Source organism: Scleropages formosus, chromosome 1 (assembly GCF_900964775.1).
Source record: "Scleropages formosus chromosome 1, fSclFor1.1, whole genome shotgun sequence".
Lineage (NCBI taxonomy): Eukaryota > Metazoa > Chordata > Actinopteri > Osteoglossiformes > Osteoglossidae > Scleropages > Scleropages formosus.
This window is the reverse complement of record NC_041806.1, coordinates 42,210,400-42,238,012: the sequence shown is the minus strand read 5'-3', so window position 1 is coordinate 42,238,012 and position 27,613 is coordinate 42,210,400. Positions and strand designations below refer to the sequence as shown.

At 41.4% G+C, this 27,613-nt stretch overlaps 1 protein-coding gene across 3 annotated transcripts; it reads left to right on the top strand.

Moving 5' to 3' along the window:
- Positions 1-3,678: 3,678 nt before the first annotated feature.
- On the top strand, positions 3,679-26,470 carry map3k7 (mitogen-activated protein kinase kinase kinase 7). Of its 3 annotated transcripts, none has more exons than XM_018743796.2 (17): positions 3,679-4,515; positions 6,305-6,415; positions 6,929-6,994; positions 7,219-7,264; positions 7,892-8,030; positions 8,844-8,968; positions 9,858-9,986; positions 10,807-10,937; positions 11,012-11,093; positions 11,409-11,542; positions 12,025-12,175; positions 15,081-15,161; positions 17,540-17,607; positions 19,310-19,409; positions 19,822-19,883; positions 20,533-20,648; positions 22,857-23,042. In XM_018743796.2, the coding sequence occupies exons 1-17, from the start codon at positions 4,429-4,431 to the stop codon at positions 22,888-22,890; spliced, it is 1,662 nt and encodes a 553-aa protein (XP_018599312.1). In that variant the 5' UTR covers positions 3,679-4,428; the 3' UTR covers positions 22,891-23,042. The 3 variants fall into 3 exon arrangements, with proteins under 3 accessions (XP_018599312.1, XP_018599310.1, XP_018599311.1); XM_018743794.2 differs by lacking the exon at positions 22,857-23,042 and adding an exon at positions 24,469-26,470 and having other exon boundaries at positions 3,680-4,515; XM_018743795.2 differs by lacking the exons at positions 15,081-15,161; positions 22,857-23,042 and adding an exon at positions 24,469-26,470 and having other exon boundaries at positions 3,681-4,515.
- The last annotated feature ends 1,143 nt before the right edge of the window (positions 26,471-27,613 follow it).

The following is a 27,613-nucleotide window of genomic DNA, read 5'->3' as shown; positions in this document are numbered from 1 at the left end:
TGTGTGTGTGTGTGTGTGTGTGTGTGTGTGTGTGTGTGTGTGTACTTCATAATTTGTCAAACTTGCTCAGAAATGCACCAGTGCCACTGAAAAACTGATATGCAATGTGTATTAAATGGGGCACTGGAATGTCTGGATCTACTGGAATGACTTCATCACCAACACTGAAGTCCTCGAACAGGCGGAGGTCACTAGCATAGAGGCCATGGTGATGAAGACGCAGCTGCGCTGGACAAGGCACATCTGCAGGATGGAGGATCATCGCCTGCCCAAGATTGTGCTGTGTGGCAAACTCACCACTGGCCACCGCAACAGAGGGGCACCAAAAAAGAGGTACAGGGACTCTCTGAAGAAATCCCTTGGTGCCTGCTACATTGACCACCACCAGCGGTCTGCTCTAGCCTCGAACCGCAAGGCCTAGAGACACACCATTCACCAGGCTGTCTCCTCCTTCGAGAACACACACAGGGCAGGTCTTGAGGACAAAAGGAGATGGAGGAAGAAATGTGACATTGCAGCACCAAACCCAGAACAGACTTTCCTTTGCTGCCGCTACGGCCAGACCTGCCTGTCCCACATTGGCCTCGTCAGCCACCAGCAAGCTTGCAGCAGACGTGGGCAGCCCCCTTCCTAAATCTTCATTCACGAAGCCAAGCCATGATGATGATGATTAAATGGGGCAGAAAAATTAATGGATATGAATAATACTAAGCTCTGACAACATCATACATTTGTTTAGCTGGCGCTTTTCTCCAAAGTGACTTATAACTATTTGCCCATGTATACAGCTGGGTAGTTTGACTGGAGCAATTAAGCATAAGTACCTTGCTCATGGGTACTACAACTGGAGATGGGATTCAAATCTGCGACTTTCAGGTTTGAAAGTAGCAACTTTAACCACAACGCTACCAGCTGCCCCACACATCACCCCATTCTGTTATTTCAGGCAATGGTATAGCAAGTTGGCAGAATCCAGGAATGTGGCCTGAAAACACTTTTTTCAGTAACTATGCCATGTTCATACCTTTATTGTTCATTTAGTTTCCTGGTTATTGTTACTCGTACTCACATCTGGTTATTTAGTGAAGTCACTCTGAAAGAAAGCAACTTTAAATCTGTTTTTCTGTTCAGCTGGTGAGTTGTTTTCGCAGTGACACAGAAATATACCATGCAGGATCTTGAGTTACAGTATTCGGGCCATAAATTCTACACCCGCTGCTCCGCAGCGTGCCAGCTGCAGATGCATCACCGAAAGGTGAAATGGGCCCGTATTATTTTTCTCATGCTCTGTTAAATTTCAGCCTCAAACACCAAGTAGCCAAGTGACTTTTTCTGGCAGCGCGTGCTGGTGTCTGCGGGGCTGTGAATGCTTGAAAACCGTATCAGAACAAATCATCCCTCGTTCGAGGTCATGATGGAACTCTTATTAGACTAATGCAATCCCACTTAAGCATATACAGCATGGTTTTTGACAGTTGTTAGCCAACTAATACACAGCACCTCAGTTGAGGGATGATACTTTAACGTACTTATTGTACCATTCCTGTCTTTTTTTTAAGGCCACTAGCTGTGTCCTGGAGGAAATTATTTCGTATTCCAGTACAGCAACACCTGCCCTGTATCTGACATGATCATCAAATGGTGCTCTTACAGTCTTGATCCAGAAGTTCTGGTTTCTCTTTTTAGTGACAAGGGCATAAGGTATCAAGTTTAATGGGAACTCTGCTTTCAGATATGGCGAAAGTACAGTACAGATATGAAGGTAAACCCTCTTTCAAAAGAGCACCTGACAGTCTGAAAAACAAGGATAGTACAACCATTCTCAGAAGATGCAATCTGGCATCAAAGCCAGATCAAAACATTACATGGCTAAGAGTAGGATAAGTGAAGTCCTTAAATTTACAAAGAAACAAATGACTTTATTCTGTAACAGTAAGACCTCACTGGAGGTAATATGCACGGAAGCAAGCGAAGTTCAAATGAGCATCAGTAGTTCACTACATGTAGTAGCACTCATTTCTAATCAAATGCAGTGCTAATCCAACAAGGAGGTTAATTTAAGTGATAGGATTAAGAAAATGAGCAGTGCTGCTCACCCAGAAACCGACATCTAAGCCATTCACTCCGGGAACTTTTCACTTTAAAAAGATATCAAAGTTCACCATGCCGTCTTTAAGCCTGCATAACAAAATTATTAAACACTCTTGTCAGTGTTCACTGTAAACGGGTTTGAATCCACATTTATTTTCAATTACTACAGGTACACAGACTTCTTTCTGCAACATGATCATTACCATTACCATTATATTTTTACCTGACACCTTTGTCCAAGTCGGTTTACAGTGACTTACCATTCTATGTTGCAGGACATATTTAATGTGCAAGTAAGGATAAATACCTTGATTAAGGGCCCTACAGCAGCAGTGGGATTCAAACCTTTCAGATTGTAAAGTAGAAGCTTTAACCATCGGTGTTTCAGGCTGATATCTCGAACTGCCCCGTGCAATGTCCCATATCCTCCAAAGACACTACCATTCATTTATGTCTACTGTAGAGGATGTGTGTTTATCTCCAAAACTACATATGCTCCAAAGCCATATGCATCACAATGTGTAATACACCTTATAGAAGGCATTCTATGCTTTTAAATTACACCACGTGATTGAGGGCAGGGCTTAAAAAGCTACTCAGAAACCCTTGAAAGACATGAAAAACATCCTTTGCTGCATCTCAACCACATGGAGCAACTGTGAATGTTTTTTTTTCTTCTTCTAAATGAAAAATTATGCGATTGATACTATTCTCTAAGAACCGTATGAAAAGTGCGAGATACAGTTCTGTCCTCCTGATACCATGAAGTATTCCTTTAAAGAGCACCTAAAGAAGGATGTCTCCTGAGGGAGACAGCCCCCAGGTGAATGGCAGGACTGGGTTGTTTAAAAATGAGACATCCATGCAGGTGATTAATGGAGCTCGGGCTCACCCGTCTCCGAAGTCCTGCGATTAAATTTAGAGCAGCGTGTCACCGTGCACAGGTCACGGCGTGGAGATATGACATACCTCTCTGTTTTGGAAATAAAGTCTGCGTGTTTTGGTGCACCCTGCAGCGGAAGTCTAACGGCGCAGAGTGGCCTACAAACAAAAACAGGAGATCAAGTCACCTTGTGTAGAGGTGTCTGTTGTACAGTTACAGAGAAAACGAGCCCATGATTTTGCATGCTTTCAGGGGTCTTGGGCACACAGCCTCTTCTTGGAATGTGTCTGAGGAACATCTCAACAGGAGGTCACTTGCCAGCTGTACCTCATTTTACATCCTGAAGGTTCTGGGTTCAAATCCCACTTCTGCTGCGGTACCCTTGACCAAGGCATTTACCCTGAATCACTCCAGTTAGAATATCCTGTTGCATAAGCGGGTAAATCTTTGTAAAGTTGATTATCCTACATTGTAAGCTGCTTGCATAAGGTATCAGCTAAACAAAAGGGTGAAAATGTGAACTTAAAAATTAATATTGCTGTGTGTGTATTGCTGTCAAGGTGTACTTTTCAGATGCTTTAAATAGTTTTGAAATGTTTGGGAAAAGACACAGTAGAAAGTGTTAATTTTAGCGCTGGAAAAGAATATAACATCGATGTTTTAGGTGATCGATGTGACAAGCTTAAAATTGTCGGTCACTACAGCGCCTCCATGGACGTGTTTCTGGAAGCTGTCGAAGCACAGGAGCTGCTCCGGGGGCAGAGCTGGGAGGAACACGCACTTCCTGGAGCTTCAGCCGCCACTGACTAAGGGAGAAAACACACACACTCTCTCTCAGAGACGGGCGCAGAGAGTTTTCAGTGGCAGTAATGGAGGTCTCCTGAAGCTTCTTTTCTCTGTCAGATGGCCTCAGTCTCGCGCCGCTCAGCCGACGCGTCGTTTCGCGCTGCCGCCGCCGCCGTCGTCGCGGGGAGCGCGAACCGCGGCCACGAGCTGCTGCCGCCTCGCGCCTAAGGCTAAGCTAGGCGAGGCGAGGCTCTCGCTCTGGCTCGAGCTCAGACTGCGGCTTTAGCGAGCAGGCCGGCGTGCGCGGCCTAAAGCGGCGCGTTGAGCGAACCCCTTGTCCGCGCGCTGCCACTTTCTCGCGTAACAATTGATCCATCAGCGCGTGCGCTTGCGTTTCATTGGTTTTCGTGCTTTTTGCCGTGGCTCGAGTCGAGCTCGCGATTCGTGACATTTTCGCTCGGTAAATTCGTGTCGCTGTTACGCACAGACACGCAGAGCTAGCTTTAGCTAGCTAAATTCAATTTCTTCGTGTACTCCTGCTAGTTTGCCTTTTTTTGGATTTTTTTTTTCTCTAGTTGGGGTGTTTACTGCGTTTTATGGTTTAAACCGTATCTGTCGAATGCGTGTGGCTTGTATTGATCGTAAAAGAGTGGTTTTGATGAGTAGCGATGTCTCTGTCGTCCGCCGAAATGCTCGAGACGCCTCCTGGATACCCTTTCGAGGACATAGACTACGCGGACATCGGGGTTGAGGAGGTAAGCGACTGGTTAGCTGTAAAAATAGGGTTAACACTCTCTCTATCCTCACGTTTAACTAACTCTGTTCACAACAACAGCAACACTGCTGACCTGCTCATACGGAAAACCATTAGAATAAACTGAGCCGTGGCCCCCTGGCAGCCCCGTGTCGTGTGTGATTCTTGGGATTAAAGTGTTTTGACAACGCGGGGAGGTTATTTACCGAGCTTTGTCCTTTGTAAATACTCGTGCAGAGTATTATTAACCGAATTGCTACAGCACCTGACCATGCACGTTTCACATTTTTGGGTGTGTGTGTGTGTGTATGCGCGCGCCTGCTGCGGCGTTCGGGGATTTCTCTGTTGGCATGTTGCTGGGTTAATAAGTAAAACACATCAGCTAAAAGCAGTTTTGTTATGGACCGAAGTCAAGCCGCTGTTTTGTTTTTGAGAGAAACGGTTGAGTTGTGTGCAAACAAAGTGGGCCAGGCCGGCGTTGCTCACATCATCCTCATTCCTTCGTCTGTCAGTCTCATCACCTGAACAACCTGAGTGACAGGAAAGGTGTTCTTTGTACTGTCACCTTTTTTTAATACGTTTTGAAGCAATTTCAAGACTGCAGGTTCTGAAATTTCCTGTAAATGTCTCAGGCATGCACTCTGGTGATGTGTGTACATTATTTTTGCATTTATTTGGGAGACACACCCCCCCCCCCCCCCCCCCCCCCCAGTTAAATCAGGTAAACACAACAGCCATTCAACAGCAAAGAGCTTTAATACAGACACACTATTATCAAAGCATAGCTTGTTTATTTTGTACCAAGATTTGCTCGTATACATTCTGAAGTAGCTGCTTACAGAAGTGTATAGGTGTTATCCTGCGAACTTCTTGCATTTCCATGGAGAACATCATCATCACAGATGCACGTCGGTCACCAGTCGTCATTCGTGAGGAATCCTTTTAGCAGTTCTTTCCTTCGTCGTGGATTTACGGACTGCGGGCGTTTAGGATCGCTTTGCGCTGTAACTGGGTTTACCATATTCTAGAGTAAATTGTGATACAAAACAGTCCTAAAGGTCTTCCCAGTGCATTTGGGGGGGGGGAATCTGACTTCACGTATGCTCCACGTCTGTCAATACCCAGAAATGTTTTAATGGTCTTGTTTTGTCACTGCTCCAAAATAATGCTAAGGATCATTTCTGAAAGAAACCCAAAGATTAATGACTCTGAGAACTTTGCCTGCTTATTTCCTTAACTCAGCAGCAAGCTGTTATATACAGGAATTATTTGGTAGATATATTAAGCTGGTAAGATAGCTGGTAGCATACTAGGTAGAGCTTGTACCTTTGGACTCAAAGGTTGCAGATTTGAATTTCACCTCCAGCTGTAATATCCTTGAGTAAGGTATTTTACTCCAGTAAAATCACCCAGCTCTATAAATTGGTAAATAGTTGTAAGCAGCTTATCATAAGTTGCTTTGATGAAAAGCATCAGCTAAATCAATAAGTGTAAATTTATATTCATCCATCTGTAAATCCTCCTGGCTGTTAGAACATTTCTCATTTGAAGGATTTGCAGTCAGTTCAGGTCAGTTTTGACAGTGTTAGGGGTGGTACCTTTCTTTTAGAAGAAATAAATCACAGATTTTAAGTTACTGTTGGTCATACATTTGTCTGAAATATTTAAAGTTTGGGATTTTTGGAACAAAATGTTTTATATTTTGTTTAATACTTTTTCCAGAGTGACCTGTATATCTTTACTACAGCAAGACAGTTTAACACGGTTTTACCGTTTTTCTCTGTGTCCAGGTGGTGGGCAGGGGTGCTTTCGGCGTTGTCTGCAAGGCCAAATGGAAAGGCAAAGATGTGGCAATCAAGACCATAGAGAGTGAATCTGAAAGAAAAGCATTCATGGTTGAGGTATTCTGCATCTGAAGTTTTTGTTACACAGAACTCCACCCATTAGAAAGTTAGTCTAAACAGATTAAAAAAAAAAAAAAGAGAGAACTCCCATCCCTTGTCTGTGTGCTATGGTCTCAGGTTGAAATTAAAATTGTAGCAGTTCTGTTCTAATGGTAATGAGTTTACATTTACTCCCGGTGTGTCCTCATTAAAGTACCTCTTCACATTATGGTAATCACAGGCTTTTATTAAGCTGAGGACCTCGCACTATCAGCTAGCTTTGCTATTAATTGCCACCTGGGAGCGAACTTGCAGCAGCAGAGGCCAGGGGAGAAGATGGATATTGCGTGCTTCTGTCTAATAATCGGAATGGAGAAACTTTTGAAAGCTGGCCATTAACATTACCTGAAAAAGATTTTTAAAAAATCAATTCCAATTAATTGTTTAATTATTTGCTTAGCAGGGTAATCGGTCAAATCAGGGCCAGATCAATTTCAGTATAAATATTGTCTTATGTTGCCTTCCCCTCAGCTTCGCCAACTTTCCCGTGTAAATCATCCAAACATTGTTAAGCTGTATGGCTCCTGCAATAACCCAGTAAGTGTGGTTCATATTTTCTTTTTTATGCACTGTTCTTATGTGACATACATTTTTGTTAAACCTTCTTGATAGTGAAGTTTTGGTTGTGTGTGTAGCTTGTTTTTTCGAAAAGTAATGGGGGGAAAAAAACCCATTTACTTTTTTCTTCACATGCTAGCGTTCTTGTTTCAGGTGGGGTTTCTTTTTATGTTTTTAAGTATATTATACTTTCCTGCCTTTAGGTTTGCCTAGTGATGGAATATGCTGAAGGTGGATCTTTATACAATGGTGAGTCTTCACAACAGGAATTGTTTTAGACTTTACAGGTCTAGAAGCAAGGCAGACCATATTTAAGTCTTTGAAATGGACTGCATTAGCACACCCACATGCATGGTTTAGAGTGAGACCACACTAGCAACAGCACGTGTGTCCCTGGTTCAGAGCTTACCCACATCAAGTGACTGTCCTTGTGTCTGTTTTTGGGTTTGATAGCAGCACTGTGTCTGCCCCCGTTTTGCTAATGTACAGCACTCGTGACCATGTCGTGTTTGAAGATTTCAGTGTGCATACGTTACTGTTTCAGGGTTTGAATATGCCAGCTATCATGTATGTGTGAGCGTTTCTGATTTGGGGGTTGACCAAGACACTGAGTGTATGTGTGTTCACTTATTTTGGGGGTTTAATTGCACTGGCATCCACATATACATATGTCTGCACTGAAATTTGACTTCTTCAGTGACCGTGTGCACATTCACCTATTTTGAGGTTTCACCAAACCGACAACCATTTGTGTGCATGCATCTGTTTTCAGATTTAACTGTGCTAGCAAGCACACCTGCATGTGTCTCCCTGGAGTTTGACTGTGCCAGCAACCATGTTTCTGTGCGTGCTAGTGACCGTGTTCTCTGTCCACAGTATTGCATGGTGCTGAGCCGCTCCCCTACTACACGGCCTCCCATGCCATGAGCTGGTGTTTACAGTGTTCCCAAGGAGTCGCCTATCTCCATGGCATGAAACCAAAGGCTCTCATTCACAGGGATCTCAAACCTCCCAAGTATGTTCTCCTCCCCCTACCTCCAGCCCCTTTGGTTCTTACAGATTTTCCTTGTGTACCAGTGAATATGTCACATCTAAGTTTTACGTGTCTGTGTATTTTAACGTGAATCATCGATAAAACGACCATTTGATAGGCATGACATTAGAACTCCTGCTACTATATCTTTTGAATGTTATTTCTATGTGATTTCAGTAATTTTTTTTTTTTTTATTTCATTCCCTTGTTTTAATGTCATTAGGACACTTCCATTTGATAAATTAAGTTTTGTCTACACCTTTTGTTAATGTTTTGCGCAGCAATGTGCAAGTTTTTTTGGGACACCTCTATACAGACATTGCTGTTACATAGCCCAGGTGTGAATTGTTGCACCTATAGCCATTAAAGCCACTGACTTTATTTAGTGGCTGTTGACAGCAGAAAGCCTCTGGCCTGCTACTGAAGAAATGGGCAACTGATTGGGGTAGCCCATTGTTGGATATCCATCAACTGGGGTCTTCTAGCGTGAAAATGCATGTAAATAAGTGGACAAAAATGGTTTTTTGCATTGTATTGCTGTTTTTGAAGAGGAAGAAACCTAAAAAAAAATTAATGTGTATGTAAACACAGGAACATGCTGAAGTATGAGTTCCCTTTTGTCTGTGTGATTATTTTTCTCATTGCTGAGGAAAAATACTTGTAATAAACCCATGCTAATTTAGGCTAATAGGTTTCAGTTTGGTTTTATACATACTGCACCCCAGAATGGTTTTCTGACAAAGTGACTTTCTATGATTAAAGGGCTCTGTCTCGCTTGCTCTCTCTCTGTCTCAGCCTTCTGCTTGTGGCAGGTGGGACGGTCCTGAAGATATGCGACTTTGGAACAGCCTGTGACATTCAGACACACATGACCAACAATAAAGGGAGCGCTGCATGGATGGCACCTGAGGTTTTTGAAGGCACGTATTGGCAGTATGGTGTTTCGGGCCCACCTCAACCACCGGGCAAACATGGGAACTGTGTCTGACTGAGTGTATAAAGCCCGGTTCTCCCAGCACAGTGTTTTATCAGCTTAGTATCTTTGATGGCACTGTCTTTTTATGTCCATCAGTAATTCTAAACCTTTCACTCCAAGCTGCTTTCATTTGCTATAAATATTTGCATGATGCCACCTCCTATCGTGGTAATTTTTATTCCCTCTTGCTCTTTTCTTTCTAATCATGTAATGTTCAGTGTTATTAAAAAAATTTAATAAACATTATTGAAGAGATGGTTTCTTGTGCAAAAAAGTTTTCATCTCAAAATTGCAATTATAGTCACAAAAGCAGAACAATTCCTCTGCTAGCAGCGGAGTAATTTCACAATTTCCCTTTGTGTTGCTTAATAATCATCAGCGTTTTAATGTTTAAAATCATTCTCATGTTGCTGGGGTCATGATGATGCGTAAGGTAACAGTTAGTTCTGCAATCTGAGAGGGGAATAACAAGGCTCCTATGCAATTAAACCAGTCATAGTTGCCCTTAGAATGAACTTCTTTAAGCTCATTTGCACCACTGTTAAATATTTGTATTATCAAAAGGCTTAGGCGTAATAACTTTGAAATTTGCTGGCAATGGACGCTTTAATTGTGGTATAATAAGTACAGTGATTAACGACACTGGGAGCTGTCATTAAAAATGGCAATGTGTTCCGTGCAAAGTCACAAGGTGCGGATAGGTTCTGTTGCTTTTACAAAGCGCTTTCCCTTTTTGCCTAAATGTGCCTTAGAGATTTGTTTTCATCCATGAGCTTCACTGAGGTGGAACTTTTAGAATGAACCTGTGAAATTTGTCCTGTATGCGTTTCCAGGCAGCAATTACAGCGAGAAGTGCGATGTGTTCAGCTGGGGGATCATCCTCTGGGAGGTGATAACACGGAAGAAGCCATTCGATGAGATTGGGGGCCCTGCCTTCCGCATCATGTGGGCTGTCCACAATGGTGAGTTCTGCACAGCATGACCCCGCCCTACCCTAAACACCCCAAGACCCACTGAGTTCCGCTCCCCCTTCTGACACTGTGTTCTGAAATTTAATTAGCTCAGAGACAGCCCATGAAGAACAATTAAAAGGCAGCCCTTACCTGCCAAAAGATTATAGTGGTTGCATCACGCCCTAGCCTTTTGGGAGAATACACATGAGGCAAGAAGGAAAATTTGCATTGCTAGTTATGCTGCATTATCACCACTTAATGATGCAAATCATTTCCCATTATTTTTAGCACAGATGTGGCTGATTCAATAATGACTCTTACCTCAAGCGGTTTGTACTTCAGAAGAATATAATCCACAAATATTCTCCCTTATAAGTCATATTTTGTTTCATTATTAAAGAAATTGTTGTGAGAATCTATTACAGAAAAAAAAATACTACGGCTCTGTATCTATTGGTGATCGATCCTCTGACAACTGAAACAAAATATACGTGTTAAAAATTTCATACTGTAATAACCATCATAACTGAGTGCTGTCCAACATATACTTTACTGTTTTTATTAATAGATTTATGGAAAATTTGAAATTTATCAGCACAGATTTAATACTCTTGTAATGAGAAGGTTCCTGGTTGTCTCCTTCTCCTTTAGTCTTGAACAACTTGAGTTAACCAATATTGCTTCAGATAAAATTTATTTAAATAGATGCAATATGAAAACTCTTTGAGACCTGTAACTGTTATTAATTCTGCTATGCCAAAAAACACAAACAATTTGGTGTCTTTTTTTTTTTTTTTCTCCTCCTCCTCCTCCTCTCTCTCCTTCCCAGGCACCCGGCCACCCTTGATCAAGAACCTCCCAAAACCAATTGAGAGTTTGATGACACGCTGCTGGTCCAAGGACCCATCCCAGCGGCCCTCCATGGAAGAGATAGTGAAGATTATGTCCCACCTCATGCAGGTAATGCCCCCAGGTGGAAGATGATGGCAGCCTGTTGATGGATGTTATCATGAAGATTCTCCTATTTCTTGCAGTACTTTCCAGGATCTGAGGAACCCTTGCAGTACCCTTACCAGTACTCAGATGAAGGGCAGAGCAACTCGGCCACCAGCACAGGTAGACCCCATTTCAGAATTCTGTCTGGAAGCACTTACCAAAGTCTCTGTCCCACAATTCCAGTACAGTGTTCTGCACCTACGCTCTTTACGTTCTGCATGATCTTAGAACATCAATTTTTTTTGCTCACTTTGTATGATTGCGTTTTAATCCAAATACCTGGAAATCTGTATAAGATTTATTCTATATATAAAAAAAGGTATGGTCTTGCTTTCAGAGCTAGGCATGTATTTGAGGTATTTCTAAGGCTTAGTTAAAACTGACAATAGAAAGTATATGAGAAACTGTGCAAATAATGCTGCTTTCCCTGTGCAGGTTCCTTTGTAGAGGGTACCTGCACAAGCACCAGCGGCAGGAGCGATGCCAACATGGAGCACACAGACTCCCAAAGGAGCAACGACACAATCAAGATTATGGAGCCAAAGTTTCCACCTCCATTTAAACCAAAGGTTACTATGACATTTGTCACAATTCCCTGCACCACACCCATAAATTGAAGAGCATGTTCAATGTTTGATAGACAGAATGAATGTTTTTATTCATTCAGAAAGCTATATGTTGGCATTAGTCAACGCTGTTATTGCTTGTGATGTGGTTTTTATATACACACACACACACACACACACACACATTGGTAGTATGTGTAAGTGAATTGTCAGGTATGTTTTTTTCCCTGTCATGGACAAGCAGCCCATACAGGGTGTATCCTACTACCACCCTTGATTCCAGGATAGGTTCTACACCACTGTAACCCAGCATTGAACAGGAGGTGATTGACAATGAATGGATTTATGTTCATGACAAAAATATCTTGTGAATTCTTTTACCTGATATTGGTTCCGCTTTCTTTGTTGGTGTTTCACAAAGTGTAACTTTCATGCGGATGTCATGGGTCATAAGAACATAAGACAATAGTGGCTGCTGTATGCAGGGAGAAGGTATGTGGACCAACCACCCTCTTTCAAGAGTGGGCAGCGTGGAGAGCCTATCAGGGAGGCCCCAGTGTCCAGCATCTTCTGACAGTAAGAGGATGAGCACAGACCTGTCAGAGCTGGATCACCGTGTGCCATTCGGACCTACAGGTAGAGTGACACCACCTGCAGTACAATGACAGAGGTGTGAGAATTATACACATGTTCATTAGTACTCTGCTCAGGATGTCTTGTGAGTGGGTGGGGTGGGGTGGGGGGGAAGGAAGTATGGTGAGGGAGGACTCAGTAGAAACTAATTCAGTATAGCAGTAATACTGTGATATCGATGCATTGTGCTTGCTCTGAGTGAATTGGGCGCTAGCCCCGCTATCAGCTGTTGATACACCTCTGTGTTCAGACATGTTTCATCTGCTTTCATCATTCCGAGATGATGCTACAGACTAAATATAAATGTTCTTTACGCATCACAGCACTGGCTGCTTTTTGGTCCAAGTATATATACCAGTCATCCTCCTTTTTTTTCTTTTTTTCTTTTCATAAATCAAATAGAATAGGAATAGAATGTGCTTCAAGCTGTCTGCTGGCTGCGTTCAGTTACTGATGGATGGATACAAATAAATATGTGTCAAGATTTTACATAATTTTCAGTTTTTTTTTTTTTTTTCCCCCTTTTTTTAATCAATGCTGCAAGCTGAAGTTGCCAGAAAGTCTTTTAGGGATTAAATGCTTTCCATAAATACAGTAATCATGGTATTTTGAAAGGTTTGACTTAAACATTTTAAATGGGGTATCACCCAAGTTCAGTGCTAAATATCTGTTTCTGTATTCTGTAACATTAAATATGATTGTCTATTACATGCCACTTACATAAATTCATTTAGCTGACACGTTACTCCAAAGCAACTAACTGTGTTAAGATACTTGCAATTATTCACCCATTTATACAGCTGGCTATTTTTTAATGGAGCAATTTTTGGATAAGTACCTTGCTCAAGGGTACTACAGCAGCAGATAAGATTTGAACCAGTATCCTTCGGGTCCAAAGCCACTAGCTCTAAGGACTTTGCTATCAGCTGCCACTTGTTATGCAGGGTGTATTATTCTCAGTGATATTCTTTATAATAGCAGATCTGCTACCAAGCAAAGCACTTATGTTGGTTTTAGTGTGTCAGCTAGCAGTGTGTTATTCTCAGTGTCTTAGTCAAAGTCTTATAAACTCATGAAGGAGCTCAAATTATAAGTATTAACATGCCACGGGTTGTTCTCACTTTTTTTTTATTTTTTATTTTGGATGCACTGGATAATTCTAAATTTCAACAAGAAACATGTTGGACCTGGTAGGCAGCAGATGGTTAACAGCAACAGTGAGCTTCGGGCAGAACTTCCATAATTGTTTCTAAGAATGAGAATAACCAGTAGCAGAAATATGTACCATATTTACTCGAATATAACTCACACTTACCCCCCCCAAAATTCAAGTTTAAAAATCAGGGTGTGAGACGTGGGAATTTTCAGAAACTACATTTTTTTTCTGGAAAAAATTAAGTTGACGTTTATAATTGAATCATCAATATTCATAATTTACCTTACATTTCTTTATTTAGCAGATGCTTTTCTCCAAAGCGACTTTCAGTGAACTCTATGTAGTGTTATCAGCTCACACACCTTATTCACCGTGGTGACTTACACTGCTAGATACACTACTTACAGTGGGTCACTCATCCATACATCAGGGGAACACACACACACACACACACTCTATCGCTCATGCGCTGTGGGGGAACCTGAACAGCATGTCTTTGAACTGTGGGAGGAAACTGGAGCACCCAGAGGAAACACACACAGACACAGGGCAGAACATGCAAACTTCACACAGACTGAGCAGGGACTGAACCCATGTCCTCTCACACCACCCAGGCACTGTGAGACGGCAGTGCTACCCGCTGTGCCATCGTCCTGCCCCAATTGCTCACATTTATGAAATTAATGCATTTAAACTTTATCAACATTATTTATTTGATCAACCACTCACCTTCATCATATGCTATATTTGAATCTTTAGCAACAGTGCTTCTGTAATTATTATATGAGAAGTGATCTGAAAGCAGAGCGAGAATTGGACAACAGTAGTAGACCGGTACACATGTGATTGGTGTGGTATTAACAAAAGATTCTGTGACTCAGTAACAAAGGTAAACTGACAATTTTTGAAGTGCTGATTCTCTTTAACCGAATTCCAAAATATGTGACTCTGCCGTAACAACATTGACTTACAATTGCAGTTTTAAACTTTTTCCATGTGCAAAGTGTATGCAGAACTTTTTAATGTTTTTCATACGGTAAAATGAGGGGTGTGAGATATAGACAAGGGCAAGTTATATTCGAGTTAACACAGTAGTTGTTGCCATTTTCATGCTGGTTTAAATCTGGTTGGAATAAATTATATAATAATTGAAGACGAGAATCTCCTCTCAGAATACAAATAACAATGACCTTTTCATTTCTTAACATCCATTTGTTTCTCATCTGTACCAGTATTTTAATTGATTGCCTGTTTTCTTAGTGTTTTTTGTCCATGGTGTCTTTCATTGGTTTATTCTCTCAGGTGAAATCTTTAAATTAAAACTTACACTTGTCACAATCTGACAAAATCACATAGGTACTTCATTCCAATGGGCTGAAACACCTTCACACGATTTTGCTTGACTGAATACCTCCTGTTGTCGTAACACTGAAATGTACGATATTGTCCAGGATTCATCAAAGCAGTTCCATATCACTCTTTGCTCGTTTCATTATATCTTACATATGACATGTCTGCTTGACGTAAACATTCTGTTTCCGTGTTGTCAGACTTCCTAGTCCCATGTTCCGCTGTATCACCTTTGCTTTAACATGCGATTTTCCTGCCTAGGTTATGGTGTAAGCCTGTGCATGCCCATCTCCCCGCATGTCTGTATCCACTGACCGTTCACTGTCTAACCAGCTTGGGATCTCCTCATAGTGTGCATGTCTGTATGCCGCTGTATGTATGTATGTGTGTGTGTTTTCGCAGCACCCCCCTCGTATAAAAGAGGCCACCGTAAAACTGCTTCCTTTGGCACCATTCTGGACGTTCCCGAGATCGTCGTCACAGGTACCAGTGCTGACGGGCTGGGCTCTGTGGTGCCTTGAGGCTTTTGTCCAGCTGGCTATTGTCAGCAGGCTGCGCTGCTGCACTCCACTGCCTGTTGCTCCAGATCCTAGCTGTCACTTCCATCTTGTCATGTGACTGAGCAACCACTATCACTTTGAGGTCTTGCGATTGGCAATAAAACCAAGATTGAGTGTTCATTTTGAAACATTTACCTACTTGTATCAGTCCTCAATGATGTAATTTTGAACATTCTTGTTTTTAAATTGTTTCCGTCATTCGATGCAGAACCTGGAGTAACATGCACATCACTCTTTTTTTCCTTCTGTGTTTGTTTTAATAGATTGTTGGTCCTCTGGCATGGCTTTGCAGTTAAATGTGGTGAAAGTCCATCATTCCTAGTGACTTAATTGTGGGTTGCCTTCATATTTCATGTAGAAGACATTTTAAAACCACCACCAATATTTCTTTAATTCACAATCTTGTTGTCCTTCTGCACAAACTGTTTTTTTGCACCTCGTTTTCTTAATCAGGTAAGTATTGATTTGAGATTGGGGGAACTGGAGACGACATGAAGGTTTTAAAACATGCACAAACTAATCCGTTGTACTATGGTGGCTGGGTGAATCTGTTAACATGTACGTATTAAATCAGATTTGTGTGTTAATCAATTATTTCATATTCAGTGAATTTTCATTTAGTTTCAGATGAAATTTGGTTTGCTTTTGCCATGAAATGAATGCGAATTTGAAGTTGTTCTTTACTTCCTATTTTAGACAGGAGACCTGAATTCAAGTGACACCAAGAGTTATGTAATGTGTTATGGTGGTGTTTTATGTTTTCTTATAGTTATTTTACCCCACTGAGGGGGTGCAGTGGCGCAGCTTTTTTGGTCTGTGCCTGCTCTCTGGTGGGTCTGGGATTCAAGTCCCGTTTGGGGTGCCTTGCGACGGACTGGTGTCCCGTCCTGGGTATGTCCCCCTCCCCCTCCAGCCTTGTGCCCTGTGTTGCCGGGTTAGGCTCCGGCTTGCCGCGACCCCACTTGGGATAGGCGATTTAAGTCTGTGTGTGTGTGTGTGTGTGTGTGTGTGTGTGTGTGTGTGTGTGTGTGTGTGTGTGTCTATTTTACCCCAATAGATGGCGGTGTTTTGCAAGCTTTTATTTCACATGGTTCAGTTACCTTTTTTGCGGCTATAGATTTATAGCTTAGTGTTTGTACTGATGTGTTTCACAAAGTCTTGTGTAAATAGAACTCTACAGTTTTCAGATTGTACTGTCATTTTACATCACATGTTACACTGAATACATCACTTTTAGGTGTTTCTAAATTTTCTTAAATGAAGAGGTAAGATTATTTGATCTGTTTACTTTTATGTGCATAAATGATGGATATTTAAGATGCTGATTTCAGTTGGAAAGATTGCACCTTGTACTTTGCATTTTTATTAATTACCATACTGTTGCAAATTATTTGCATTCACACTACAGCCTCATATTGTAACGGCGATGAATAGATTTATATTTTAAAGGTTGCCAAGTGGCATCAGGGGCCCTGCTGCTTTTCTTCTCTTAATCTGTTATTCCAGTAAAACACCCAGCTGTGTAATAGGTATAATTTATGAGTTGTGTAAGATAAGTGTCGGCTGATCAGAGCAGTCATATGAGTAATGTGTGCTATTCTTTTGAGAGGAGCAGCAGTTACTGTGCAGAGGAGAGGGCAGCAACATGAACGTTTCAGTGAAGGCTCCTCACTGCTGTCATTTCTTAACTGTGACCAGCAGCTGTAGTGGAGCTCAGAGTTGTGTTTAGGCATTACGACGTGACTTTCTGAGTTCAGTGTTCTCAAGAAATCTGGGTGTTGCCAGAGGTGTTTATGAGTTTTACAAACAGATTGGATTTCTCCTTTTGTTATGAAAATGCCGGTCAGGTCAAAGCTAACCTCGGATTTACTTTGGCACAGGGATGACAGCAGGAGGTAGGCTGCGTGAGCTGGGCCTGAAAGCCCCACAGATGTAAGATCCCTGAAATAGTCGGGCCCAGACCAGCCCAGGACACATGCAAACAGATCTGAGCAAACACATGTGACAGGCGTAGTCCAGGGAGAGGTGGTTTTGTTAATTTGTGTGGTGTAGGACTTCGGTGTCGGTTTGCTTGTATCTGTGTGCATGTGTGATGAGGGGTGGGGTCAGTCAAAAGATTTTGGGCCACATTGGCAGATCAGCCAGTGCAGAGTTAAATTTGTGCAGCTGTCTGGCTGCCACCTCTCCCTAGACACCCACCCCTCTCCTCTTTCTATGCCCTTCCCTGAGACGTGGAAGCAGCATCTGCTCAAACGTGTATCTCAACGTGTGTTCCTGTGCTGTTCTCTGTCTTGTTCACAGCCACCTCCGACTCCCAGAGACGGAGGTCGGTGCAGGATCTTCCAGGGATCGGCACAGAATCTAGCCAGGTAAGCAGCACAACCCTTTCCAAAGTTTCCACCTCTTTGTTGTTTTTTCTCAGCTTTGCCTCTAGCAGACAGCACAGCCCACATAGCATAGCAACAGCAAGTGCACAACGCAGATGCTGCCATGTGGCTATATAGTGATTTCTTCAATGGAGGCAAGGAGGAAACCCTTTTATTCTCTTTTCTATGTGATTTGCAACTTCTAGAAACTGCTGTTTCTGTATTTATTTAGGTTTTTTCCATGGAAGAAGTTGACCGTTTCTTCTTGGCATCACAATGTAAAACCTTTAGAAAAATCCTGTCGCTTGTATTGAGTAGCTTCTCTTCTGTTGTAACTTTGCGAAACACACTGTGTAGTGAAAAGCAGCCAAAGGGTTACCAAAAACTTGAAATATTTTCTTAGGAAAAAAGTTGAAATGTGGCAACAGTAAGAAGATGTGGTACATTAACTCAGAGTGCAGAACTACTCCCCTCCCTACCCCAAGGACAACCTTGAAATGACTGACATTCCTGAGGGCTTTCCTCATGCCAATGTCTCAGGGCGTGTCGGCGGTCCACCAGCAACACCATGGCTCTCGAACTCAAAAGTGGCTTGCGGCACGGTTCATTCTGAGTTCAGGCTGTTAGGACCTTAGCATACAGTAGCTCAGTTTGACAGTTTGAATCTGGCACAAATAGAGGTAGTGTGCATCTATGCCAGAAGTGCTAGTTTAAAAATATTAAAAAAAAAAAATTACCCAGGTGTATAAATGGGTAAATAATAGTACATCTACATTTATTCATTTAGCAGATGCTTTTGTCCAAAGCGATGTACAACTCTGCAAAAGTACAATTTATGCATTACATTAAGAGAAAGAGACATAGCTGCAGACATGTGACTCAGGTAAACCTAGTTTGTTACCTACCACTTGCTGCACCGAGGTTCATCGTTCAAGTACTTGTGTGTGTGTATATATATATATATATATATTCACACTTACATTTATTCATTTGGTTCATGTTTTTCTCCAAAGCATCTTATGATAAGATATTTACTCACCTAAAAATCACCTTGGCTAATTTTACTGGAGCAATTTAGGATAAGTACCTTGTTCAAGGGTAGTACAGCCAGAGATGAGGCTCAAGCCTGCGACCTTTGGGTCTAAAGGCAGTAGCACTAGCCACTACGCTATCAGCTGCCCCCACTCCATCACTACTTAATTACATAGTTTTGTAATTTACAATTACATAATTGTAGTTAATTGTAAGTAACTTGATGTTCTAAGTTCCTTTGGAGAAAAGCATCCACTAAACTAATAAATTTAAATGCAGCATCTGTTTCTGACACTATGTATCGTTTGCTTCTTGTTCATCATGTGCTTGAATTAATTTTCTTAAATGAGGCTAACTGATCATCTGATTGCTCAGCCAGTCATATTAGAGTTAAGTCAATGAGTGAGAATAGATTCAGGATGAGGACATAGCTCTTTTGTGTGTGTGTGTGTGTGTGTGTGTGTGGGTTTTTTTTTTTTTTTCGCTGATTCATAGCAAAAAAGCTCTTTGTCTTTTGTGGTGGATAATTACTTTGAAATTGTGTTCTTCCTCTTTGGGCTAATCCACTTTGTTTTCCTGTATACTTCTCTGCCAGTTCTACGTACTCTGAAGTATGATTATGGTTCGGTGGACATGATTTTAACTGATCGTGCCCTCAATTGACCTCTTACAGGGGAGCCGGAATAGCAGCAGGTCATCCAGTCCCAGCGTAAGGATGATCACATCAGACAAGTCCGGCAGAGGTTACACCTTCTCCCCTGATGACCCCACAGGTAGAGAGAGACAGGAATTATTTGGACTGGGAATTTGCTATTACTGTGCAGTTGTGGAAAAGCACTGTTTGTTTTTTGAACATGGCTGTCTGATTAATAACTGAGATCAAGTACCATACCTCCATTTTGCTGGGGGAAGGCAGGATTGCTTGAGACCATCCGTTTCTATGAGTCAGCTCCTATGCCTTAAGATTAATCTCTTCAACTCTTTTATTTTTGTAATGTAATCAGCATTAAACTACTAAGGGTGCTAACATGGAACACGTGACCACAAGGGTGCAGACGCTACGTAAGCACTGTCCTTGTCTCACCCCCACTACACGCTCAAGTTTATTTTGGTTTACGGATTTTGCTTGTCTATTGATAACCGCTTGCAGTCAGCCTGTTCGGTTTGCTTGCTCCCTGTTTCCAGACACGAATGGATCAGAGAACTCCATCCCCATGGCCTATCTGACGCTGGACCACCAGCTGCAGGTAGGGCAGAGCACCATACTGCCAACACAGCTATCTGTCAAGCACTTTTCAGCGGGAGTAGAGCTCACATACTGCTGACATCAGCATTGTGCTTGGTGCTGTTTTGTTTGAAAATAAGAAGAAGGAATCTGTACCTTCTTTTCTATGTAACGGACACACAACAGTCTATTTCTGGACTGTCTTCTTTCATTTGGAAATAACTCTGTTTTACCAGAGGAGCAATAGGTAGTACGTAAATACATGGATTGTCAAGGTATTTCACATTTTGGGTATCAGTAAATGTAAAGGACTAAAACTTAAACTTGTTCTGCATATGTGTAGACTAAAAAAGAAGAATGTTTTTATCACATCCCAGAAGTCTTGCTGAATTGTGGATTCTCCAGGTCATTTTCAGATACCCTGACATTGGACATAATCTAATTAAGCTTGGATTTCTGCATTTTGTAAATGGAGAAAACTATTTCTGATCAAGGAATGTCAGTACCCACCATTAAGGGTATATTTATACTGATATGAGAGACAGACATTTTGGCAAGTATTTTTATGTTGAGACCACTCTAATTGATAGTATAAATACTTCTGCATTATGGTTCTGACAAGCCTTAAGCTGCAGAATTAATTAATGGTGAAATGCATTTGTTATTTTCAGCCCCTTGCTCCTTGTCCCAACTCCAAAGAGTCCATGGCTGTGTTCGAGCAGCACTGCAAAATGGCCCAGGAATATCTGAAGGTGCAGACTGAAATCGCGTTGCTGATCCAGAGGAAGTGAGTAGGCAAGGGGGGCCTTTTTTGCATGGTCTTTTCTTCGTGATATTCGGTGACCAAAAATCTGTGCTTGTTTCTTTATGGATTATGAAAAGGTTACAAACAAATTTGCATATGAGTCACAATCTTATCACTGTATTTTGTTTGTTGCCTTGTGTTGCACGTTTTGAAATTTACATGCAATATTTGAAATGGGTTTCAAGACATTGCTTGAATTTTGGGAGGGGCTCAATGGTTCTACAGGAGACGGGGAGCTCATTCAACCACACCAGAACAAAACCAAGAACTTAGATTTTCAGGTTTAGACCCCTTGTCAGCTAGACCACCAAAAAGCCAGAGATGGAAGGGTATAGCGTTTAAGATTGGGTCTAGAAGCTGATCAGATCTTGTAGGTATCGAGGTGCAGACACTTTGACAATCTTGCAGGCCTGAATCATCTACTTTATAGAGGTAGCCATAGGAAGCCAGCTGAAAGAGACAAGGAAAAGAGGTACATGGAAACACTTTGGCAAGTTGAACACAACTTGTGCCAAACCAGGAGCTGTATACAGTGCTTTTCTGGATGATCGGTTTATAACTGTAGTGTGCTGGGAGGAGCAGAGACATGAGTTCATTGTTAATCCCACACTTTTTTTACTGATGAATCAGATTAAATAAGCAAATTGTTCAGTTTGATGGAGATTTGCTGACAGGGTGGATGGACCCACTGGGAAATTGGTCTTAGAAAGGTTTGTTATTCAATAAGCTTAAAGTTTTGAATTGTATTCTGTGGTTTTCAAAGGAAAACACTCCTTTGTAGGGCACAGTCTTCCTGGCCAACAATGTTGGAATCATGAGTGCCTTTACCACCACAAAAGTGGACATGATTTTTTGCAGGGGGGACTGCCATGTCAAGGACAATACTGTCAAATTTAAAGTCTATATTTAAAGTAGGAATGAAGCACATCCATGAAGAAAGAACATCCAGACACAATTACTCAATATAGACAACAAATCCAAGACAAACATTTCTCCTAAGTAAGAGCAGAGTATGCTGGAATGACTGTCGACGTTTTACTCAAAAGCTCATCTTGTATTTATAGAAAGTGACTTGAGTACATAGTCTGGACACAACTTACACTGAATGTGCTCTTTCACATGAGCTTTTCAGCTTTTCTTTGCTCACAGTTCTGGGACCTCTTGGCTTTCCTTTGGTCCTGTGTGTTTTTTTTTTTTTTTTTGTTGTTTGTTTTTTTTTTGTACATTTATTTTTCTGACCTTATACAGGTGTTGGCATGACAGTGGTGTCAGGACTTGCTTTTATGGTTTTGTCACAGATAGTGACCACCATTGCTTGGTAGCAGTATATCTTGCTAATTTAGTCTTCCCCCTCTTTACAAAGGTAATGCATTCTGAAAAGAAGTCCTTTATAAGGGGAATTCTTGACTGAATGAGTATTTTCAGTGCTGACTTTTTTTTAATTGGTTCCTGAGCCTAAAATTGACACCTGTTTATGGTAAAATACCCCCCAAGTGCCTTTAAAATGATGCAGTTACTTCAGTAGTTAATATTGGTTTTTATAAGCAATGTAAAAGTTATTCATTAATATAGCAATTTTGCACGGCTGTGCCCATTCAGGTATTCCATAGCTATTACCTACTATAAAATGAAACGCTCAGAAATAAAACATACCTACATACGTGGCAGTGCTCTAAGGGGAAAAGCTAAATTTGTTCCTTTGCAGCATCTTGCACTAAGACAGTCTGTGTTTGTGTTATTGTGGTCTGGATTAAAGGCAAATTAAATGGAGACAAATGCATTTACAAAAGTCGGATTGTAACATCTACAGGTAGTCCCTGGATTACAAACGAGTTCCATTCATAAATCTGTCTTTAAGTCAGATTTTGACGTAAGTTGGAACAGTTAGGTATGGTGGGTACCTAACATCAGTTTGTCAAATGTTTGTCTTAGTGTATAGTATATTGTGTACCTTTCTATGCATAAAAAATTAATGAAACTTCCGGATACACTAAAACATCTTTAATGTAACAATACAGTAATAATAATACTGTAGTTACATTTATCATCATATTGTATTTACAATAGAGAGAGACATAGAAAGAGATAATGTTACTACTGTCATGAAGAACAGAGAACACGGAGGAGGCTGGACCCAAGTGCAGGATCGTTTATTCAGAATCAAAGGACTAGACATGTTCTCGTGGTCAGGGACGGGCGAATGGTTGGTCGATCAGCGAGCTGAAGAGAGGTGAGAATCCAACGTCATGGTCAGGGGAAAAGGCGGGCGGACAAAGAGATGTGGAACAAGAGTGGGAAACGATGAGGGACAGGACTTGGAAGAGCAAAGCAAGGTAGGCTTGAGAACGTAGAGGGGGCAGTTGTCTCAAGTGAGATTCCACAACTGGGAGAAAGTGTCTTTTATAGCCGAGAGCTCTGGTTGAAGCTGCTGGTTGCCGTGCGGGCGTGGTAGTGACAACTGCAGTATTTATAATAGAGCGAGAGTGTGTGTGTGCGTGCGCATAAAACAACCTTTAATGTTTGCTTCTCCAGTGTTCATTGGCATTTCACCTTTCGCTTTATTATTTCCACTTTAGTTTCAGTCATCATTTTTCTTTGAATCACAATCATTTGCATCACATTTACACTTTAGTGCCATGGTTAGGAGGGTAAAAACAAAAAATAAAGCCAAATACAATAACACACAAGACACTTAACAGCAATGTGGTCTGACTGAAAAGTAGGAGGTATTTATCCTACCTTATGCTCACGCGCACCGCCCGCAAGCTGACGAACCACTGTAGACGCGCAATGTTGTGATGCGTGTCGCAAAGTAGCGCTTGTTTGTTATTACAAATCATTGTATGTAACTCAAACTTTTAATGTGGCAGGCTTTACGGGGGGTAGTTCATAAGTACGGGATGTATGCAAGTCGGACATTTGTAAACCGGGGACTGACACAAGTCGATCTATAATTGCAGAAGAGACCTCTCCCCACTTTGCTGTTAGGGAGCATGCAGAACCCAAATCGGTCCTTGTAAATGCAAAGAAAAGCATCGCAAGTTATGGGTATTAAATTTGACTCCTTGTAAGCTCAAATTGTCATAATCGAATGGGTGTATCATGGAGTACAACTGTATATATTACTTAAATCCAGTGCTGTTAATATTGGTTTTCCATGTTGAAGCTGTAGCACTGGGTTGCATAACTCCTGTAATAAAATAATAGTACATTTAATTAATTGAAATGTGCATGAACCACCTTCAGTGAACCATAATTTACTGCTTCACTTTTTTTGGTACATCCTAAACTATAAGTATCCCCATCAGTAATGCAGACTTGGACAATTTAAAAATGAGGTGAAAGTATCATTAACATTGTAAGTTGCTTTAGAGGAAAGTGTCAGCTAAATCAATAAATGTAATGTAAATATTCCCAGCCAGTTGAATGCCTCCTTTCTAGGTTTGTATCACAGAGTGAAAACATTGTTTGAAATATATAGGGAAAAAAAAATTGAGATGGGTTTCAAAACATTTCTTGAATTTTGGAAGGGATTCCAAGGATCAGCTACCCCCTTCATATAATGTCAGTCTTTTTTAGAACAAATTTTTCCCAGAAGTCTTGCTCTGTCTTATTTACACAAACTATTTTATTATCTTTTTGTCACTATACATGCTACTTGCTTTTACAGTAGGGACATTTTCCTTTTTATTTCCTTTCACAATAGACTGTTGCTTTTCACAGGAATTCAGCAATGTTTCACCCTACTGCATCACCTGTAATGCTAACCATGTGAGTTATGACCAGTATTTATTTATTTTAGGGAGGAGCTCATTGCTGAACTCGACCAAGATGAAAAAGATCAACAGAACACCTCTCGCCTGGTCCAGGAGCACAAGAAGCTCGTGGAGGAAAACAAGAGTTTATCCACTTATTACCAGAAGTGCAAGAAGCAGCTGGAGCTCATTCGGGCTCAGCAGCAGAAGAGGCAGGGTACCTCATGATGGGCATGCTAAGGGAAGGCAGCCTTCCCCCCGGGCCTGTTCCCCTGGGTCACCCTTTGGTTCATGCCACAGAGACACAAGTACTGCCCCACTCCCTGCCCTGCATCATCTAACTCTTAATTTCCTCACAAGTCTCTCTTCCCAACAATCTTGCAGTAGTCCTACAGCCTCCACCCTGTCTCCGTCTCATGTGATCGTATTCCTCAGTCAGTAGGTTACTATGGATGCTGGTATTCCTTGCACCCTATAGAGACCTGTGATGCACTGTGTACCAGCATGCAGCATTGTGCAAATTGTTTTGCTCATAGACTGAGCGCAGGGCTTTCTGGGAGGGTAATAAATTCATGCAGATTTGGGACTATGCCTATGAAAAGTTGTCCGAGACCTTTTTCCACCTCTTCTGTTTGGCCTGCTTCACCTATACAGAATGGAGTGGTGTACTTAGAAAGTTTGGTGTTGTAACCTAGGGTACAGGTTAAAATCGGTGCCATAATTCCATGTCTTCTAGAATTGGTCTTTGGTTTGTAAAAAAAAGTGATGAGGATTTCTGGACTGGGTTTTAAGCCAGTCACAAATAGGTCACAGACTCCTTGGTCAGCGAACCTGCATTTTCAGCCCTTGTTCAATACAACCGAATGGAGTCGGCCATGTCTTGATTAGGTGGAAATCAAGATGGGTAAAATGTATTGCACATTTTCGAAGGATGTATGCTGTGTGTCCTTCAAGAGACATGCAACGCTACTATAATGACCGTGCCTCTTCTCCTAATTTGATTCTGTGGAATACGTTAAAGTTTACTTTTTCCACGACTGTCTGATATGAGCATGATCTACCAAATGACTTGGAACCGCCTGTGGACCCTCTGAAAGTATTTCAACCTTATTTTTGGAAAAGGGTTTTTTTTATGGAAGGTGTATTATAAATATGCTGTGTACTTAGATATATGTGTGTCATCAGAAAGAATAGTAGACAAAGGTTAGGAACATGTTCATACATGGGGGTTCACTCCATAAATGCAACATTTTGTTTTAATTCAGTTTTCTTCCAAATGAACAAAGTCATGTGAGTGTATCTCCTGTTGGTCCTTTGCTGAACCTGCTAAAGAAAGGAAACTGGCAGCCCTGTTCTTCTTGTGTTAAACATGTAATGTGATTTCAGTATTCATAGTTTCATTTTGCTGTTGTCTTTCTTATGAAATATTTAACTATCTTAAGGCACAGTTAGTTGGGATTGTAGGTTTGGTATGGGCAATTCAAAGTGTGAATGGAAAGACAGAAAGGCTTCCTTCTCTATTTTTAATTTTTAGTTCACACGTTGCCTTAGAACATAATTGCTTGTGTATTAATGTAATTGACTTGGTTTTTGCTGTATTGAAAACTTGATCAATTGCGCTTCAAGTAACTTTCTGGAGAAAAAATGTGACTTGTACGAACTGGGGACTTTTCTACACAAGAGGAAAAACCGGAATGTGCTGGCTTGATGCATTTATTTTGGAAATATGCTGCAAAATTCACATTTTATATTTCAGTTATGAAAGTGTGGTCACTGATGCCAGGAATTGTATGCTTCTCTACAACTGACCTACAAGAAGACGACTGTATCTTACATTCACGTCTGTGCAAGGAAAGTCTCGTCTGGAGTGCTGAGCGGAGATGCCCCTTTTTTTGCACAATCAAGTGATTTCCCTGAAATAGAAATGTCAATGTACATGAATTATAGTAAGTTATCTTAAGTATGTGTAATATACTTCCTATTTAAAGTAGGCTGCTCACTTATGATATGCAGTGAGTGTTTTTTTTTTTTTTTTTTTTTTTTTTTTTCCCCCCCCCACTTTTTTTATGTTTTGAGTTCATATTATGAATCTGTTTACTATGTACTGTATATATATATATGAAGTCTGATTTCTTAAAATATGGGAATGGGGTAAATCTGCGAAGAAACCATCATGAAATAAACATATAAACGTGTTCTGTCCTCTTGTTCTTACAAGATACTTTTAGCTGCTGGTGGAATGTAACTGTTCACTTGAAGCAAAGAAAGTTGGGTCTGACTTGGAAACCGAACGCCCTCTCAAGGTGAGTGCCGTTTGTTTAAGGGGAACTTTCAAAGTGATACAACATTTATGAACTGGGTTACTTCCTAACTGCAATTAAAGTGTAGTTATTGTGTCCTGATATTAATATAAATATTAATATATCCCTAGCACCCAAGTTAACTGTGCACGTAGAGCTAAGGAATGCAACATTTGAATTTGAAGTCTAGCAGTTGGGGCGGGGGGTGCAGTAGTGTAGTGGGTTGAACTGGGGCCTGCTCTCCGGTGGGTCTGGGGTTCAAGTCCCGCTTGGCATCCCTTGCGATGGACTGGTGTCCTGTCCTTTCCTGGGTGTGTCCCCTCCCCCTCCAGCCTTACGCCCTGTGCTGCTGGGTTAGGCTCCGGCTCTCCGCGACCCCGTATGGGACAAGCGGTTCAGATAATGTCTAGCAGCTACGGGGCTGGTACTGTGATTTCGCCTATGAGGTGCAGTTTTCCCATTTGTCCGATAGGTGGCGCCCAAGGACAGCCCGTATTGGACCTCATTGACTCGCATTGGTGAAGCGCTATGGAAACAAAAGAGGTGTTTTCTATCCTTCTTCACATTACTCGGAGTTTGCACTACCTGGGATTTTGACAGTATCCATAATATTTAATGTACATTGTTACTTAGCAATTCAAATGACTCTTCCCCAGAAACAGATTGACATGAAAAACCTTTACTGTTACACGCTGTACACCCAGTAACTATGCCAGACTAGTACTGCCACCCAGTAACAACGTCATCAAGAGGCAATATTACACTGTCACGCTAACAATAATGTCACCTAGTAGCAACATACACTGAAAAGGTCACTCAGTAACCATGTTTACATTATTTATTCGTTTAGCTGATGCTTTTTTCCGAAGCGACTTGTAATGTTGTTTATACC

Excerpts from the sequence above, each read along its gene's own strand:
- map3k7 (XM_018743794.2), top strand. The coding sequence starts at position 4,429 with ATGTCTCTGTCGTCCGCCGAAATGCTCGAGACGCCTCCTGGATACCCT. Across the intron at positions 9,987-10,806 it reads CATGTGGGCTGTCCACAATG|GCACCCGGCCACCCTTGATC; the intron begins GTGAGTTCTGCA and ends TCTCCTTCCCAG. Across the intron at positions 17,608-19,309 it reads TCGGCACAGAATCTAGCCAG|GGGAGCCGGAATAGCAGCAG; the intron begins GTAAGCAGCACA and ends GACCTCTTACAG.